At 42.9% G+C, this 15,483-nt stretch overlaps 1 protein-coding gene across 2 annotated transcripts in view; it reads right to left on the bottom strand.

The window, feature by feature from the left end:
• LOC111961459 (autism susceptibility gene 2 protein homolog) overlaps window positions 1-15,483 on the bottom strand; it is a 38,552-nt gene that overhangs the window by 19,210 nt on the left and 3,859 nt on the right. For both annotated transcript variants that reach the window (XM_023983749.2, XM_023983750.2), the window contains exons 2-6: window positions 5,658-5,873; window positions 3,781-3,873; window positions 3,622-3,648; window positions 2,890-2,919; window positions 1,014-1,062 (exon numbers count right to left, since the gene is read on the bottom strand). In XM_023983749.2, the coding sequence (XP_023839517.1) occupies window positions 1,014-1,062; window positions 2,890-2,919; window positions 3,622-3,648; window positions 3,781-3,873; window positions 5,658-5,873 (415 nt within the window). The remainder of the gene's footprint in view (window positions 1-1,013; window positions 1,063-2,889; window positions 2,920-3,621; window positions 3,649-3,780; window positions 3,874-5,657; window positions 5,874-15,483) is intronic.

The raw sequence follows: 15,483 nt of genomic DNA, 5'->3' as shown, positions 1-15,483 counted from the left end.
CAACAAATGCCCTCTGCAAAGCCCACCACAAGCAGCTTGGAGGTAGGGAGAGTTAAATAGAGACCTTCTAATCGCTTTCACAAGGCATATTAAACCCCTGGCTCAGCTCTAAAAGGTTCTCACCGCCAGCCAGCCAGTGGGATTAGAGCATGCTTTATGCTGCCTGGCCCTGGATGTGCGTCTCCTCTTGGCTCTTTCAGGCCAAATGAGGCGAAATGTGACCAYGTTAGTTCTAATGAGCTTTGAGTTTGAGAAATCGTGGGTTGTGAAGAGAACACAATCAATCAAGCTGCCCATATAAGGCAACAACAACTCAGTCGGGTAAAGAATACTGAATGGGGAAAATACCATTCAGTGATGTTGCTTTGAGAGGCATTCTCTTGGGTGAAAATTGCACTTAATTGTTGAATTTCAGCTATAGTTAGATCACAATATGGAATTGCTAAGAGATGCTAAGGATGATAACAGGGAATATTGCAGTAGATTACAAACTTGCTTGAGCCAGTAGTCTCATTGAGAATGACGTGTGACTCCAAACATCACTTCTTCCTAGCCCCAACGAAGCAGCTAAGCCACTGAAAGTGGAGGTTCAATCCAATTCATAGCTAAACGATTGTGTAGAAAGCATTTATCAACTATTTCACACAACTCAACACATTCAAATGCACACACATCTCTGTCAAAACACCTGCGTCATTATTCTGTTTTACTTCAACATAAATCCCTCTAGCTCAGAGACTTTCCACGGGCCAGAGTGACATTCAGTGTCAAACCACGTTGTGCAATTAAGAGTGTGTGGGTATCCTTAAACTACAATCGCCACAACACCTTGACAACAATTAGGTCATTCTTGATAATTGTGTGGTTWGAATAAGGATGTGAACAGAAATGGAATGTCAGAAAAAGCATATAAGAGCATGTCACTGAGACAAATATATMTATTCTTTTTAGCAACAGCTAAGCAAGGACAGAGAGTCAGGTGCAAAAAAAATTGAGAGTGAAAATATTCTTACCATTAGTTGTCCTTAGTGTGAAGAGCTTTTCAGACTCAATCCCTGAAACCTGAGTARAAATGAGAAAATAAAGATGTTAGGATTTTGAGTCTGATGCTGGAACTGTCGCCAAAAGTGATTGCTCTTCCATGGTAATCTTTAACAGCACTCGATCAACAGGACCATCCGGTATGCTGGCTCTTGCTCCACTCCCAGACTCGACGTCAGCGCCACACTCAGGGGGGTGTGTTCAAGTTCCCAATGAATGTATGGTCCCGTGGGGCTCAGTTGGTAGAGCATGGCACTTGCAACGCCAGGTTTGTGGATTCTATTCCCATGGGGGACCAGTATGAAAAAGTATCCACTCACTACTACTGTAAATCGCTTTGGATAAGAGYGTCTGCTAAATGACTAAAATGGAAATGTAAAATGAATGAAAATGAGATCAGAGGAACAAAAGGTGAGACATAACTCTTGGTGAACCCAGTCCAATGRCATGRGAGGGAACGTTTTCTAAATGAAACTGAATGAGATTAAATCGAAACCCTTCTAACTTCATGTAGTATGTGACAGCTCAATGAATGCATCTTTTTGACAGTATAATAAAAAGCATCACAACATAGATTACACATTAAGAGGCAATTAATGTAATCAGTCATTTCTTTCATGTTAGAGCACTACGTAAATGCCCATGACATTTACCTTGTGAAAAACAAATTAGAAAGTGGATGACACAAATTAACTTAGTAGCTAAGTATCTTATTCTAATCCATAAATTACATTTAAAACAGTATGTTTCTAATTACATTGCTGAATATTGGCCAGATTGTCATACCAGGCAGCAGACGCAGACTCACACACACACACACGCACACACGCACACACGCACACACGCACACACGCACACACAGACTAGAGCACTCAACCATTTTCACTTAAATAAGCTATGTAGTGATATTATATTTGATGTGCTCCTGTGTATTCCTCATCTTTAAGCATTCTGTCCTTTGTAAAGTGTCAATCATACGGATGCTGGGAAAGCGCATGATTATACACTAATGACATCAAAAAGACATCAAACTGACCAGATTCAATTGCTAAATCAAATTGTTGAACTCAGCGGAAATTCAGCTGTGGTAAACCATCATGAGGTTCCTTTCGTGTTGCAAATGTAAGTACCTTATTTCCAGATATTCCTGGAATCCATCAGTTGATTAACAACCTTGCAAAATGCTACATTACCGTAATCTGGTTCATATGACCTCTGTCATGAGTTTAATTTCAGTTTTGGAGCCTCAATATTTAATAGGAGGTTGCTGACAAAAATAAATAGATCGTATAGAGGAAATAACAGAGACTTGTTATGATAATCAGAACGTCCTTACTTTCGTAAGTAGCCCTAATGATATTCACAGTGTAATCAAGTTAGCTTCAGCGCATTCCTTAGATCAAAATCCAATAATGCAATCAAAGAGAGCTGGCATTATTAACATGTAGACATTTAAAAAAAGAGTTAAATGAGTATAATGTCYGTAAGACACACAGACTGAACCTCACACTCACAAACCAGTACCAAAACACAAGTTAGAGTTTGTGGCCATTTACCCTCCTTGACATCAACTATGTCCCAAAAATAGTCTGCTCAGGATGGAGGAGGACCACCACTGAGACCAAAGACACCCCACACACTGTTTACGCTGGCCTGACCTATTAAATAAAAAGGTCAGCCAAAAAACCTGACCCCATCACAACCCTGACTGCCATTTGGAGGACCCCCCCCCCCCTCTCAGTACAATACAGCCTGGCCAGCTGACAGCCTTGATGGGAATACACCAATACATAACATGTAGAGGACTGATAAGTTAATMGTTCTGAGAAGTGAGAATGTTTATCTGACCTTGTCATCGATGTCACTCTCACTGTCACACTGCGGGAGAAAGGATGCGAAGCGCTGCATTAATTCATGAGAACAGCTTCATCCATCACCAACACTCAAACTGAAACTCTATAAATGTATCTATAAATAATGCATATAAAAAAACATTGAGATCCATTGAGAAACGTATTATGGTTAGATTAGTAGAAATGTGTTTATGCCTAGAAGTAAGAGTCTGTTTACATATCAAGTCAGAGAGAGAGTGTGTGCGAGAGAATGAAACCGAGCGGGAGAAAGGGAACATTATTATGYATTAGGTCTGTTACCTCGTTCCAAGTCACCGACGTGTGTTTAACTGCTGTGTGTACTGAACAGTTTGCTCTAAAGGAATCATCATGCCAGGCGACGCAGCAACACAGCTGTGAGCTACTATATCAGCCGGTCAATTTCTACTGAAACCTGATAAATCATGTGTCAGTCCCTCCCCCAAGTCCTGCTCACTGTCAAAGTGTCACTCAGATATACAAATCACTAATCCGTGTTGACATGACACCTGTTTAGCCACATTACTAAATATCAGCCTGTTWGCTTCTGAGGACATTTTGTTCCAGCTTCTGAGAACATCTTGTTACAGACTGTTCTTCTCAGTATGCATGAGCTAATCACTGACCCGGTTTTGTCCTCATACTCTGAGCAGTACCATGGGTAACATAGGCGACATTCATTCTATCAGAAAGGATTGAAGTCACTCACCGAATAGCCCCGACCAGAGAATGAACTCTGTGGAAAGAAATTATAATGTTCATGAGCAAGGGCTTATAACAGATTCTGATAAATGCCTTCTGTAATCAGTCAATAGGTTGTTGTTGGCACACAAAAAAAATCCCTTTATCCAGACAATACTGTTCATACCCCACTGTGGTGTTCTTTAGAGTTGCTTCTCTGAGGCGTGCCCTGCGTTCTGGTGACCTCAGCTCCGCCTTGCCTTCCCAGAAGCCCCTTCACCTGAGGGACAGACACAGAGGACAGATCAATCACACACTCAAAGGCTTCCAATTTAACTAATTATCACCATGTCTTTGAGTACAGGGTTATCTACATAACATTGAGTYGGTAAACAGTGAATTTACCAGCCCATAGCCTCTCTGCCCAGATGAGAATCTGGCCCACCAGAGGGCACTGGTGTATTACAGGAATGAGTGATTACACATCAGTGAGGACATCCATTTCAATGACACAGTTAACCCGATTTAAAATAAGCAGAGTTCATGTCCAGACTCATTCACTGACCGTGATGGGCAATTAGCCCTAGCCCTGGCCCTGGCCCAACTCCGAGCCAGAGCTGGCTTTTCTTTAAAGGCAAGATGAATGCAGTGCATGCATAAATGGGCACACACACACACACACACACCAACATTGGGTTGGAATGGAGACCTTGAATGATCCATGCAGCATCATGCAGATTTTATACAGATATTGATTCAGGAGATCACAAGTTGTTTCAGGACAAAACAGAGAAATCATATTGACTGAAAACTCAGCATGTAGTGATTAAACAGGAACAGTACAATAATGTGTTGTTGATCTGGGGTTTCATGGTTTAAAGCTACCGTTCCAGAAAGTTCAGCCCATCCTGCAGTGTTCATTTGGCTGCTACACTTCACTGCTTTGACAGGCAAGCCCAGAACACTGTATGTCTATTTCTGTGTGTGAGTGTGAGTGAGTGTGTGTGTTCATGTAAAAATGATTTACTTAAATAGTATAGGTGGGATTTAACAGTGGCAGTGAACATGTCATCCAGCCATCTTCCAGCTAGTCTCATGACTTAATTTGACACAGTGAACGTCCTGTGTCAATGCGCTTTAGCAAAGTACATGTTATCTGAGAAAGGATGTTATCTGAGGTCCTTCTACTTCCTACAGCACTCCGGATGTTGCTTCAGTGACACAATTAAACTGCTCGATTGATCAAGTGTGAGTAGGTTTCATCCATTTCGTAGAGTAGATCCCATTTACCTACAGTGTGCTAAGATAAACAGTAAATTCAAGGAACAAAATACACTGAAACAAACCTGATAATAGCTCTGTCCTGTTTTGCATAGGAGGCTACCACCCAACATACTGTTTTGCATACTGTTCAGAACAAGAGAGATCCACAAGGTGTCATCTAGGCGATACCTTATAACAAGTAGTATCTGGTCGACACATACAGATTGGGGTGCGGGAATTGGCTAGGTCAGGGACTGATATGGAAGTGGGCATAAGTTTGTGAGTGCCTGGTGTGCTTTCTGCTACARACACAGACACATCCTGSGCTGAGGAGGAAGCTCTTCACAAAGCACCTTATCTCRTCTCTTTATTGGCCCTTGTTTCCTGTGTGGCACTCTCCTAACTTCCTGCAAAGCAGACACGCTTGTGTGAAGCAATTACTAGACCAGGATGGGAAGATTCGGAAATGAACCTGATAACACAGTTCATTGACTGGCTGGTGCTGACAATTAACACCTCACGATGGAGCCATTTTATTTTTTTTACAGGACAAAAGCCATATCACCATTAGAAAAAGAAAACTGTGGGATTTAAAGTGGATGACTTGAAACAGCTAAGGAAGAACTCCAGATAAACATATAGCTGCTTAGCTAGGTAAACAACCAAAACGAAAACAAACTGTAAGACCTCTTTTACTTCACTGGGCAAAATGCCCACACACATTACAAGGTAGAGAGTTTTTAGTTTGTAGGAGAGCATAGTCATTAAAAAAGAATGAAGGTTAATTGATCCATAGACTACCTGCTTGCTCTTCTTTGATCTGTTTTTCACCTTCCCTTGCTCCTTCTCTCYATCCTGCTCATGATCAAAGTCAGCTCCATTGTCAGTGAACCCATTCACAGGAATCACATCCCCCTCAGCAGTCTGTTCAGTCTTCCGTTTCTTCAGCACCTGGCTCTCCCACTTCTCCTTGCCCCCCTGCGACYTCGGGCTCTTTGTGCTCTTCCTCAGAGCCACCTACGAAAGAGCAAACACAAAAGAGTATGTACAGCACAGGAGAGCCACCTCGGTATGAATGATGATAATGCTTACACTGAGTCAATATGACAAGGCGGCAAGGAAATCCTTCCAAAACCTCTAGTACATAAATAAAAACCCATCATAAAGAAATAGGGAATTGAAGAAGAGCCAAAGCTCATGATGCTTCTGGGCATGGTTGTGTATTGAGGTCATATCCTATGAGGCAGGCCTGCGAGACTAGAATATTGGCGGCCAGCTGCCACCCATTGTCAGGCTGTGGCGTTTGGCAGTCTGAGCTAAATGCCCCTGGACTAACCATGCCAGTGGCCTGTGAGTGGGTTGTCAGTGGTGTTGATATACATACTACCAAGCACAGTGGAGCAATGGACATGAACARGAATCAGTTACAGGTCATCTAAGACACAGAAGTCTGTGAGAACTTGGAAAGGAGCAATTTAATACATGCTCCCCTCCCCCGATGGCTTTTGGGGTATTGTTCAATGCAAGCACAACTAATCTCACTTAGCCAACGAGTGTGAACTGTGAGCATTCCCAGCTCAGCGTCCCCCCTGCCTACAGCTTCAGCTATCCATGAAAACAAGTGACCTAATGGCACAAGTGTAATCTCCAGAACCATTGCCATAGTGATATTAATATTCATGGCACTGCTAAAAGACTAGCGGCGTGTGGTAAATGATGTGTCACTGTGTTTCTCCACCTCCCTGGATAGTTACCAAGCATGTCTGATAAAAACAATCACTGAGCTTGGCTCTGAATAGCATCAGGCACACACAGCTGTGGAGACGCAGGGGGGAGAGGGGGAGAAACTAAACTAACCCAAAAACCAAACAAGGGCTGAGTGAGAGAGAGTGGGTGAAAATAACCTTGGGTAGTAGATCCGTTTTGCCAGCTACACTGAATACAATAGGGTGAAACCAGCTAAATCCAGGTTAGGGTTTGCAGTGAGAATGGCTTTGAGAACGAACATTGGCCCTAAATCCCAGGTAAAGCCCAGCGGCTTACAAATGATTCAGTGGATGGGCTCTCATCAAGTTCCACTATCACATTCGTACCTCCATCCAGTCACTCTCACCATCCATGAAGCCAAAAGTGAATGGCAGTAACATGCATGTTATAACACGGTCTCTCCTCGGTGGACAGAAGACATGAACATCAAGCTATTAACAGCTCATGTGCCACAGCTTCTGCAATCAGACCTCGCATATCAGGTCTCACCAGGTAGATGAACATAACCTGGCCTGCAAACATTCCACAAAGGACATGAGATACAAGAGGCCAAGGAAACAAGGCAGCTTGTTACAGTAGGCTGTTCAAATCCAATTTGCATCCAATCAGCCAATGGCACAGTAAGYGCTGCTTCAGCCTCCATTAACTGCTCTGTAAATCATTAACTCTATTGATGTGACATAGATTTCAAAGACGCAACGCAAGCAGGGGTACAACAGAGAGTCGGTCAGTTAATTGTATAAMGCTAATAGCATCCGCTAACATGCCTTTATCAGAGTAATAGATAGCTAATTTCAGAGAGCTATTTTCCCATGACAAGATATCGTACAAGACAGTAGCGCACAGTTCCTTCTAGAGATCCAGAGAGATCTGTTACAGTGAAATATATGCCTACAGTTGTTCCTTCCTATGTTCATTGATTTAAGCACTGCACTGTAGGAGAGTAGACCCAGCAGATCTTGACGTTCCTGGGTATTAGATTCATGATGGATTCCTAAACTGTGTGTAAAGCTACAGGTCTACAGATGATTTGTCTTTATCCTACTGACCACGACAGAGATAATACTGGTAACAGCCTGTCCATAGGTCAAGCACTCCATTTATCCATACATCCCCAGCTAGACCGCTTTCTGTCATTAGGAACTGTTCGATCACATGGCACTATAGGCCAACATCTTCTGGTACAAGGTTTACTGTAAATGCCCCTGACTTTTAAAGATGCCATCGGTAGAGTGGCCAGTGGTGGAAAAAGTACCCAATTGTCATTATTGAATAAAAGTAAAGATACCTTAATAGAAAATGACTTGAGTAARAGTCACCCAGTAAAATCCTACTTGAGTAAAACTTTTTAAGTATTTGGTTTTAAATACACTTAAGTATCAAAAGTAAATGTAATTGCTAAAATATACTTAAGTATCAAAATTAAAAGTATAAATCTTTTCAAATACCTTACATAAAGCAAACCAGATGGCGCCATTTTCATGTTTTTTTTTTAAATGTACGGATAGCCAGGGCCATGCGCTAACGCTCAGACATCATTTACTAATGAAGCATGTGTTTCATGAGTTCACCAGGTCAGAGGCAGGAGGGATGACCAGGGATCTTCTCTTGATAAGTGTGTGAATTAGACAATTTTCCTGTCCTGCTAAGCTTTCAAAAGGGTGTCAGGGAAAATGTATGGASTAAAAAGTACATTATTTTCTTTAGGAATGTAGTGATGAAGTAAAAGTAAAAGTTGTCAAAAAAATAAATAGTAAAGTACAGATACCCCAAAAAACTATTTAAGTAGTATTTTAAAGTATTTTTACTTAAGTACTTTACACCAYTGAGAGTGGCTATAGATACACTAGGTTCATAATCACTTTATTTGAATGCTGAAATGGAGTTTGTGTGTCATTTCCCACAGTACTTGTGACACATAATTAAGTGGTAATTAGACACTTAACATGCTGACCAGACATGTTGATTTTGTCCACCCACACCAGACGCGATCAGGACACACAGGTTGAAATATCAAAACCAACTATGAACCAACTATTTTAATTTGGGGACAGGTCAAAAAGCATTAAACATTTATGGCAATTTAGCTAGCTAGCTAATTTGTCCTGGGATATAAACATTGGGTTGTTATTTTACCTGAAATGCACAAGGTCCTCTACTCCGACAATTAATCCACAGATAAACGGGTAAACTGAGTTAATTTCTAGTAATCTCTCCTCCTTCAGGCTTCTTCTTCTTTGGACTTCATATGCCAGTTGGCAACCAACTTTAAGGTGCATTACCACCACCAACTGCAAAGGAGTGTGGACCTCAGGTCATCTTTCAATCACCCATGTGGGTATTTGCTCCTAAAAACCAATGAGGAGATGGGAGAGGCGGGACTTGCAGTGTGTCAAGCATCACAAATAGAACCAAGTTCTATTTTAACGCCTGCCTACGCAGATGCTCGTTGACTCACAAGAGCAGTGTGGGTGCAATGATTTAATAACATGTATGTGTAAATTTATTTTGCAACGCGAGCTGTGTGGTCAGCATAACACTCTCTATTTCCCATGACACGTCCAGCAGCCTGAGGTCACGGGTCCTGCCACTGAATTACTGGACCCGAGCAATTTATGCACCAGTAATGGACTGAAGAGGAGTCATAAATATTMTGACACTGCCATGGCTTTGCCTTACAAGTCTAAATGTGTAGGCTACTTTGTCACATAACTGTCAAACATATTTAAAGGAGGTACTGGTGGCCAAAAAAGAAACATTATGAAATTGCAATAGAACATAATGTCACTTTCTTGTGTCACAACCTACAGTAATGATAAACACGAGGGCGGAAAATGGAGCCAGTTTATTATCACCTAGATCCATATGTAAACACGACTGTATATTCTGTCCATATATCACAGAATATAGACTATCTACAGTCCCTGTTGTCTTCATTCTTAGAGGTTACATGCCTATTGTATTCAGTGTAGCTGGAAATCTACCCCAGATTATTTTCACCCACTCTCTCTCATTCAGMCCTTGTTTGGTCTTTGGGTTAGAGTAGTTTCTCTCMCTCTGCCTCTCAACAGATGTGTATSCCTGATGCTATTCAGAGCCAAGCTAGCAGTGATTGTTTTGATCAGACGTGCTTGGTAACAGTCCAGGGAGGTGGAGAAACYAGAGTGGCTCAGTGGTCTAAGGCACTGCATCTCAGTGCTAGAGGCGTCACTGCAGACCCTGGTTTGATTCCAGGCTGTACCACAACCGGCAGTGATTGGAGTCCCATAGGGCGGCACACAATTGGCCCAGCGTCGTCCGGGTTAGGGTTTGGCCGGGGTAGRCCGTCATTGTAAAYAAGAATTTGTTTTTAACTGATTTGCCTAGTTAAATAAAGGTTAAATAAAATAAAATACKAATTGTATCATAACTGTGTGAAACAATGAGTGATTGTTTCTTCTGCCCAGTACAGATCCGTTCAAGGACGTTCCGTGCTTTTATAGACTGATCTTGTCATGCATAAGAGCGATGTCAGTGTCATACAGAWTCCTGTCTGACTTACTGTTCATCGACTCAATACATTATCTGCACTGTCAGCTCAGGTGAATCAGATAAAAGACAGACACTGACAAGTGATCCTAATCAGAACTTTGAACTGCTGACAAAAGCATACAGACAACAAACATGATCAATCCTCAAGACCCACATTACTACACTCACTCTTTTTACAGCGAGATTATTGAGAGGAATTTATCTCAAATTATAAACTGGGTGGTTCAAGCCCTGAATGCTGATTGGTTGACAGCCGTGGAATATCAGACCATATACCACGGTTATGACAAAACATTTATTTTTACTGCTCTAATTACGTTGGTAACCAGTTTATAATAGCAATAAGGCACCATTGTGGGTTTGTGGTATATGACCAATATACCACGGCTAAGGGCTGTATCGAGGCACTCCGCGTTGCGTCGTTCATAAGAACAGCGCTTAGCTGTGGTATACTGGCCATATACCACACCCCCTCTGGYCTTATTGCTTAAGTGGTGATCACAAGTTACTGTGTAAGAGGTTAGATCATGACCCCACAATATACACTGAGTGTGCAAAACACACATGACATACAGTTGAAGTCAGAAGTTTACATGCACCTTAGCCAAATACATTTAAACTCAGTTTTTCACAATTCCTGACATTTAATCTGAGTGAAAATTCCCTGTTTTAGGTCAGTTAGATCACCACTTTATTTTAAGAATGTGAAATGTCAGAATAATAGTAGAGAGAATGATTTATTTCAGCTTTTATTTCTTTCATCACATTCCCAGTGGGTCAGATGTTTACATACACACCAATTAGTATTTGGTAGCATTGCCTTTAAATTGTTTAACTTGGGTCAAACGTTTCAGGTAGCCTTCCACAAGCTTCCCACAATAAGTTGGGTGAATTTTGGCTCATTCCTCCTGACAGAGCTGGTGTAACTGAGTCAGGTTTGTAGGCCTCCTTGCTCGCACACRCTTTTTCAGTTCTGCCCACAAATTGTCTATGGGATTGAGGTCAATGCTTTGTGATGGCCACTCCAATACCTTGACTTTGTTGTCCTTAAGCCATTTTGCCACAACTTTGGAAGTATGCTTTGGGTCATTGTCCATTGGGAAGACCCATTTGCGACCAAGCTTTAAAGATATAATTCTCCTTAATGCAACCGCTGTGTCAGATTTCAAAAAAGCTTTACGGAAAAAGCACACCATGCAATAATCTGAGTACAACGCTCAGAGACCAAAACAAGACATACAGATACCCGCCATGTTGTGGAGTTAACAGAAGTCAGAAATAGCATTATAAATATTCACTTACCTTTGATGATCTTCATCAAAATGCACTCCCAGGAATCCCAGTTCCACAATAAATGTTTGTTTTGTTCGATAAAGTCCATMATTTATGTCCAAATATCTCCTTTTTGTTCGCGCGTTTAGTTCACAAATCCAAATTCAAGAGGCGCAGGCACTTAGTCCAGACAAAAAGTCAAAAAAGTCGAAGAAACATGTCAAACGATGTATGGAATCAACCTTTAGGAAGTTTTTAACATAAATCTTCAATAATATTCCAACCGGACAATTCCTTTGTCTTTAGAAAGGAAAAGGAACGCAGCTAACTCTCACGGACGCCGCCTGACTGAGCTCATGGCATTCTGCCAGACACCTGACTCAAACAGCTCTTATTCTCTCCCCCTTCACAGTAGAAGCCTGAGGTTCTAAATAATGTTGACATCTAGTGGAAGCCTTAGGAAGTACAATCGGACCARATTTTACACTGTATATTGGATAGGCAAAGACTTGAAAACCTACAAACCTCAGATTTTCCACTTCCTGGTTGGATATTTTCTCTGGTTTTTGCCTGCCATATGAGTTCTGTTATACTCACAGACATCATTCAAACAGTTTTAGAAACTTCAGAGTGTTTTCGATCCAGATCTACTAATAATATGCATATCTTAGCTTCTGGGCCTGAGTAGCAGGCAGTTTACTCTGGGCACCTTATTCATCCAAGCTACTCAATACTGCCCCCCCGCCATAAGAAGTTAACTTCCTGACTGATGTCTTGAGATGTTGCTTCAATATATCCACATAATTTTCCTCCCTCAAGTGCACCAGTCCATCCTGCAGCAAAGCACCCCCACAACATGATGCTGCCACTCCCATGCCCTCACGGTTGGGAAGGTGTTCTTCGGCTCGCAAGCCTCCCCCTTTATCCTCCAAACATAACGATGGTCATTATGGCCAAACAGTTCTATTTTTGTTTCATCAGACCAGAGAACATTTCTCCAAAAAGTACGATCTTTGTCCCCATGTGCAGTTGCAAAATGTAGTCTGGCTTTTTTATGGCAATTTTGAGCAGTGGCTTCTTCCTTGCTGAGCCTCCTTTCCGGTTAGGTCGATATACGACTCGTTTTACTAGTGGACTTATAAGCATAACTTTCTGGACCTAGCTTGTCACATCAGCCAGTCTCTCACAAGGTCCTTTGCTGTTCTTCTGGGATTGATTTTGCACTTTTCGCACACCAAAGTACGTTCATCCTAACGGAGACAGAACGCATCTCCTTCCTGAGTGGTATGACGGCTGCGTGGTCCCATGGTGTTTATACTTGCGTACTATTGTTTGTACAGAGATGAACGTGGTACACTCTTCAGGCATTTGGAAATTGCTCCCAAGGATGAACCAGACTTGTGGAGGTCTACAATTTTAATTCTGAGGTCTTGGCGGATTTATTTAGATTTTCCCATGATGTCAAGCAAAGAGGCACTGAGTATTGAAGGTAGGCCTTGAAATACATCCACAGGTACACCTCCAATTGACTCAAGAATGATGTCAATTAGCCTATCAGGTTCTAAAGGTCTTAAGCCATGACATCCTTTTCTGGAATTTTCCAAGCTGTTTAAAGCACAGTCAACTTAGTGTATGTAAACTTCTGAACCCACTGGAATTGTGATGAACAGTGAATTATAAGTGAAATAATCTGTCTGTAAACAATTGTTGGAAAAATGACTTGTGTCATGCACAAAGTAGAGTGTCCTAACCACTTGCGCAAAACTATAGTTTGTTAACAAGAAATTTTGTAGAGTGGTTGAAAAACCTGTGTTTAATGACTCCACCTAAGTGTATGGTAAACTTCTCCGACTTCAACTGTAGACTGACCAGTGTAACAAAAACCATCCAGAAGATGAACAAGATAATGATACCCATGTACTGACTGTCACTTATGTTCGAATTAAACTCCACTTCAACTCCAAGGTTGTATGACCGATGTAGGCGGCGAGATAACCCAGCGTAATAAAGACAAGCGAGTCTCTATAATACAGCCCTTGAAAAGACAATCAGAGACATGGATTTGCTGACTATATGTGCGACATTTATCAGAGGAGTAGCAATGGGCCAAACAAACAAGATTTCAGCTGCCATTCGGAACGACGACGGGATATGCTGGTAGTACGACGATCTGAGAATGCCAAGGGCGCAGACCAAGGTATATTGGGTATGTGCAGTAGCGAACTGTATTCTTCCGATGCGACTCACGACAGTCTTCACCGCTGGATGTGATCGAAAAAGAAATGCGATCACACACCACCCCAAAAGGAACATACCAGCCACACTTGAGGCACAACCTGGTGCCGGAATACTTAGCATCGAACCAGTCCAATGAGGCCAGGCCAGTCATCCTGATGCGAACGCGCTTTCGACACCTTGTCAGAGCTACCGTAGCCCCGGACAATTCGACTAGGCCCGTCGGTTGCGAGGGGCCGCATCTTTCTTGTGAAAAACTTCATCGTATCACCTCACCGTAGTCGCGGACGGCTAAACGGTCCTCTCGTAAGTGCGCTGTAAGTTAAGTCATAGATCGCTTGATGAAATGGCCTACCCACTCTTCTGCCAACCGGAGACGTGACGACCGAATTAAGATGACAACCATCAAGTAAACCTAACGAGACTCTTTCCTACAGAGAACCCTAATTCACAGTGAGTGGTCCAACTGTAACGATGGCAACCCTTAACGCTAACCTGAAAAACCCAACACAGGGCCCCACCACCCCCCCCCAAGCCCAGACAAATTAATATAATAACTGAGAGAGAAGAGAGCAGACGGCAGAGACGACGGAGAGACGAGAGAGCACGAGGTAGGAGACGAGAAGAGCACGATGAGGAGCGTAGACGAGACGGACGAGGAGCGCGGAAGCACGAGAAACGGCTAGACGAACGGTAGACGAGAGGTTAGAGACACGGTAGAACGAGCTACGAACGAGAAGACTGAGAGAGAGAGAAGAGAGAGACCGAGCAGAGAGAGGAAGAGAATGAGCAACGAGAGAGACGACAGCAGACAGCAGACAGACGAGAGAGGCCGATAGAGAGAGACAGAGACCCAGAGACAGAAGGTACGCAGAGAGACAGAGACAGACGGACACGCAGACAGCAGACAGGACAGGAGCACATAGAAGAGACAAGAACCAGCGAACAGGCAGTAGACAGGGACGAGCACACGCAGAGACCAGCAAGAAGACAGAGCATGGAACCAGAGCACACGAGACAGAGAGATGAATCAAGAGAGCCACAGCAGACAGAACAGAGCAGACAGACGAGACAGCAGACAGAAGAGATGAATGAGACCGACGAGACAGAGAGAGAATTCGCGAGACGAGAGAGAGACACTAGAGAGCACGGAAAGACTGACGACGACGCAAACAGCACGACGAGCAAGAGGGCGCCAGATGCGATGACCGCCACCGAGTGTCCGAACACACAGCTATACACGTGCCTTTTCAAACAGAGAGGGAGTGGTTGCACTGCGCCCTGGAACTCTAAATTTGGAACTGTACCATATTCGGCAGATAGCCCTACTTATCAGGGCTAAATAGTACCTATCCACTAAATGGGGCCAACAGTCATTATTAAGCCAGTGGATTGAGGTCATGCAGTAGCAGCACATTCTACATATTAATTTTCTAAATAAAACTCGCTGTCTCTGTCTGTCAGTCTGTCACTGCAACAGACAGACATAATGGTGTTCCATGTCAGTTCCAGGCCGTTCAGGGCGACTGATGGTTTATTTACAGCATGAGCCGACAAGCAGCAGAACAAAGGATAGCAAATCACAGAGGGGGTTTATGGCAGGGAGAGTCAGCCTGTTTCCTGTCTCACAGCCTGGCTGGGCAGTGGGCCCAGGGAGAGATGGACACACACACACACACTTTTACAACTGCGGCCTGCAGCCCTGCAAGTTGTCCATTATGTGGAACTGCGACGAACAAGGGTAAAACATGAAAMGTTCAGCATTATTTGGCTGAGGGATGTCATTGTGCTTCCACAATGCTGAAGAGAGGGGAATGTAATC

This window comes from Salvelinus sp. IW2-2015, linkage group LG4q.1:29 (assembly GCF_002910315.2).
Source record: "Salvelinus sp. IW2-2015 linkage group LG4q.1:29, ASM291031v2, whole genome shotgun sequence".
NCBI classification, from domain to species: domain Eukaryota; kingdom Metazoa; phylum Chordata; class Actinopteri; order Salmoniformes; family Salmonidae; genus Salvelinus; species Salvelinus sp. IW2-2015.
The sequence above is the reverse complement of the archived record's forward strand: the minus strand, read 5'-3'. Positions and strand labels throughout refer to the sequence as shown.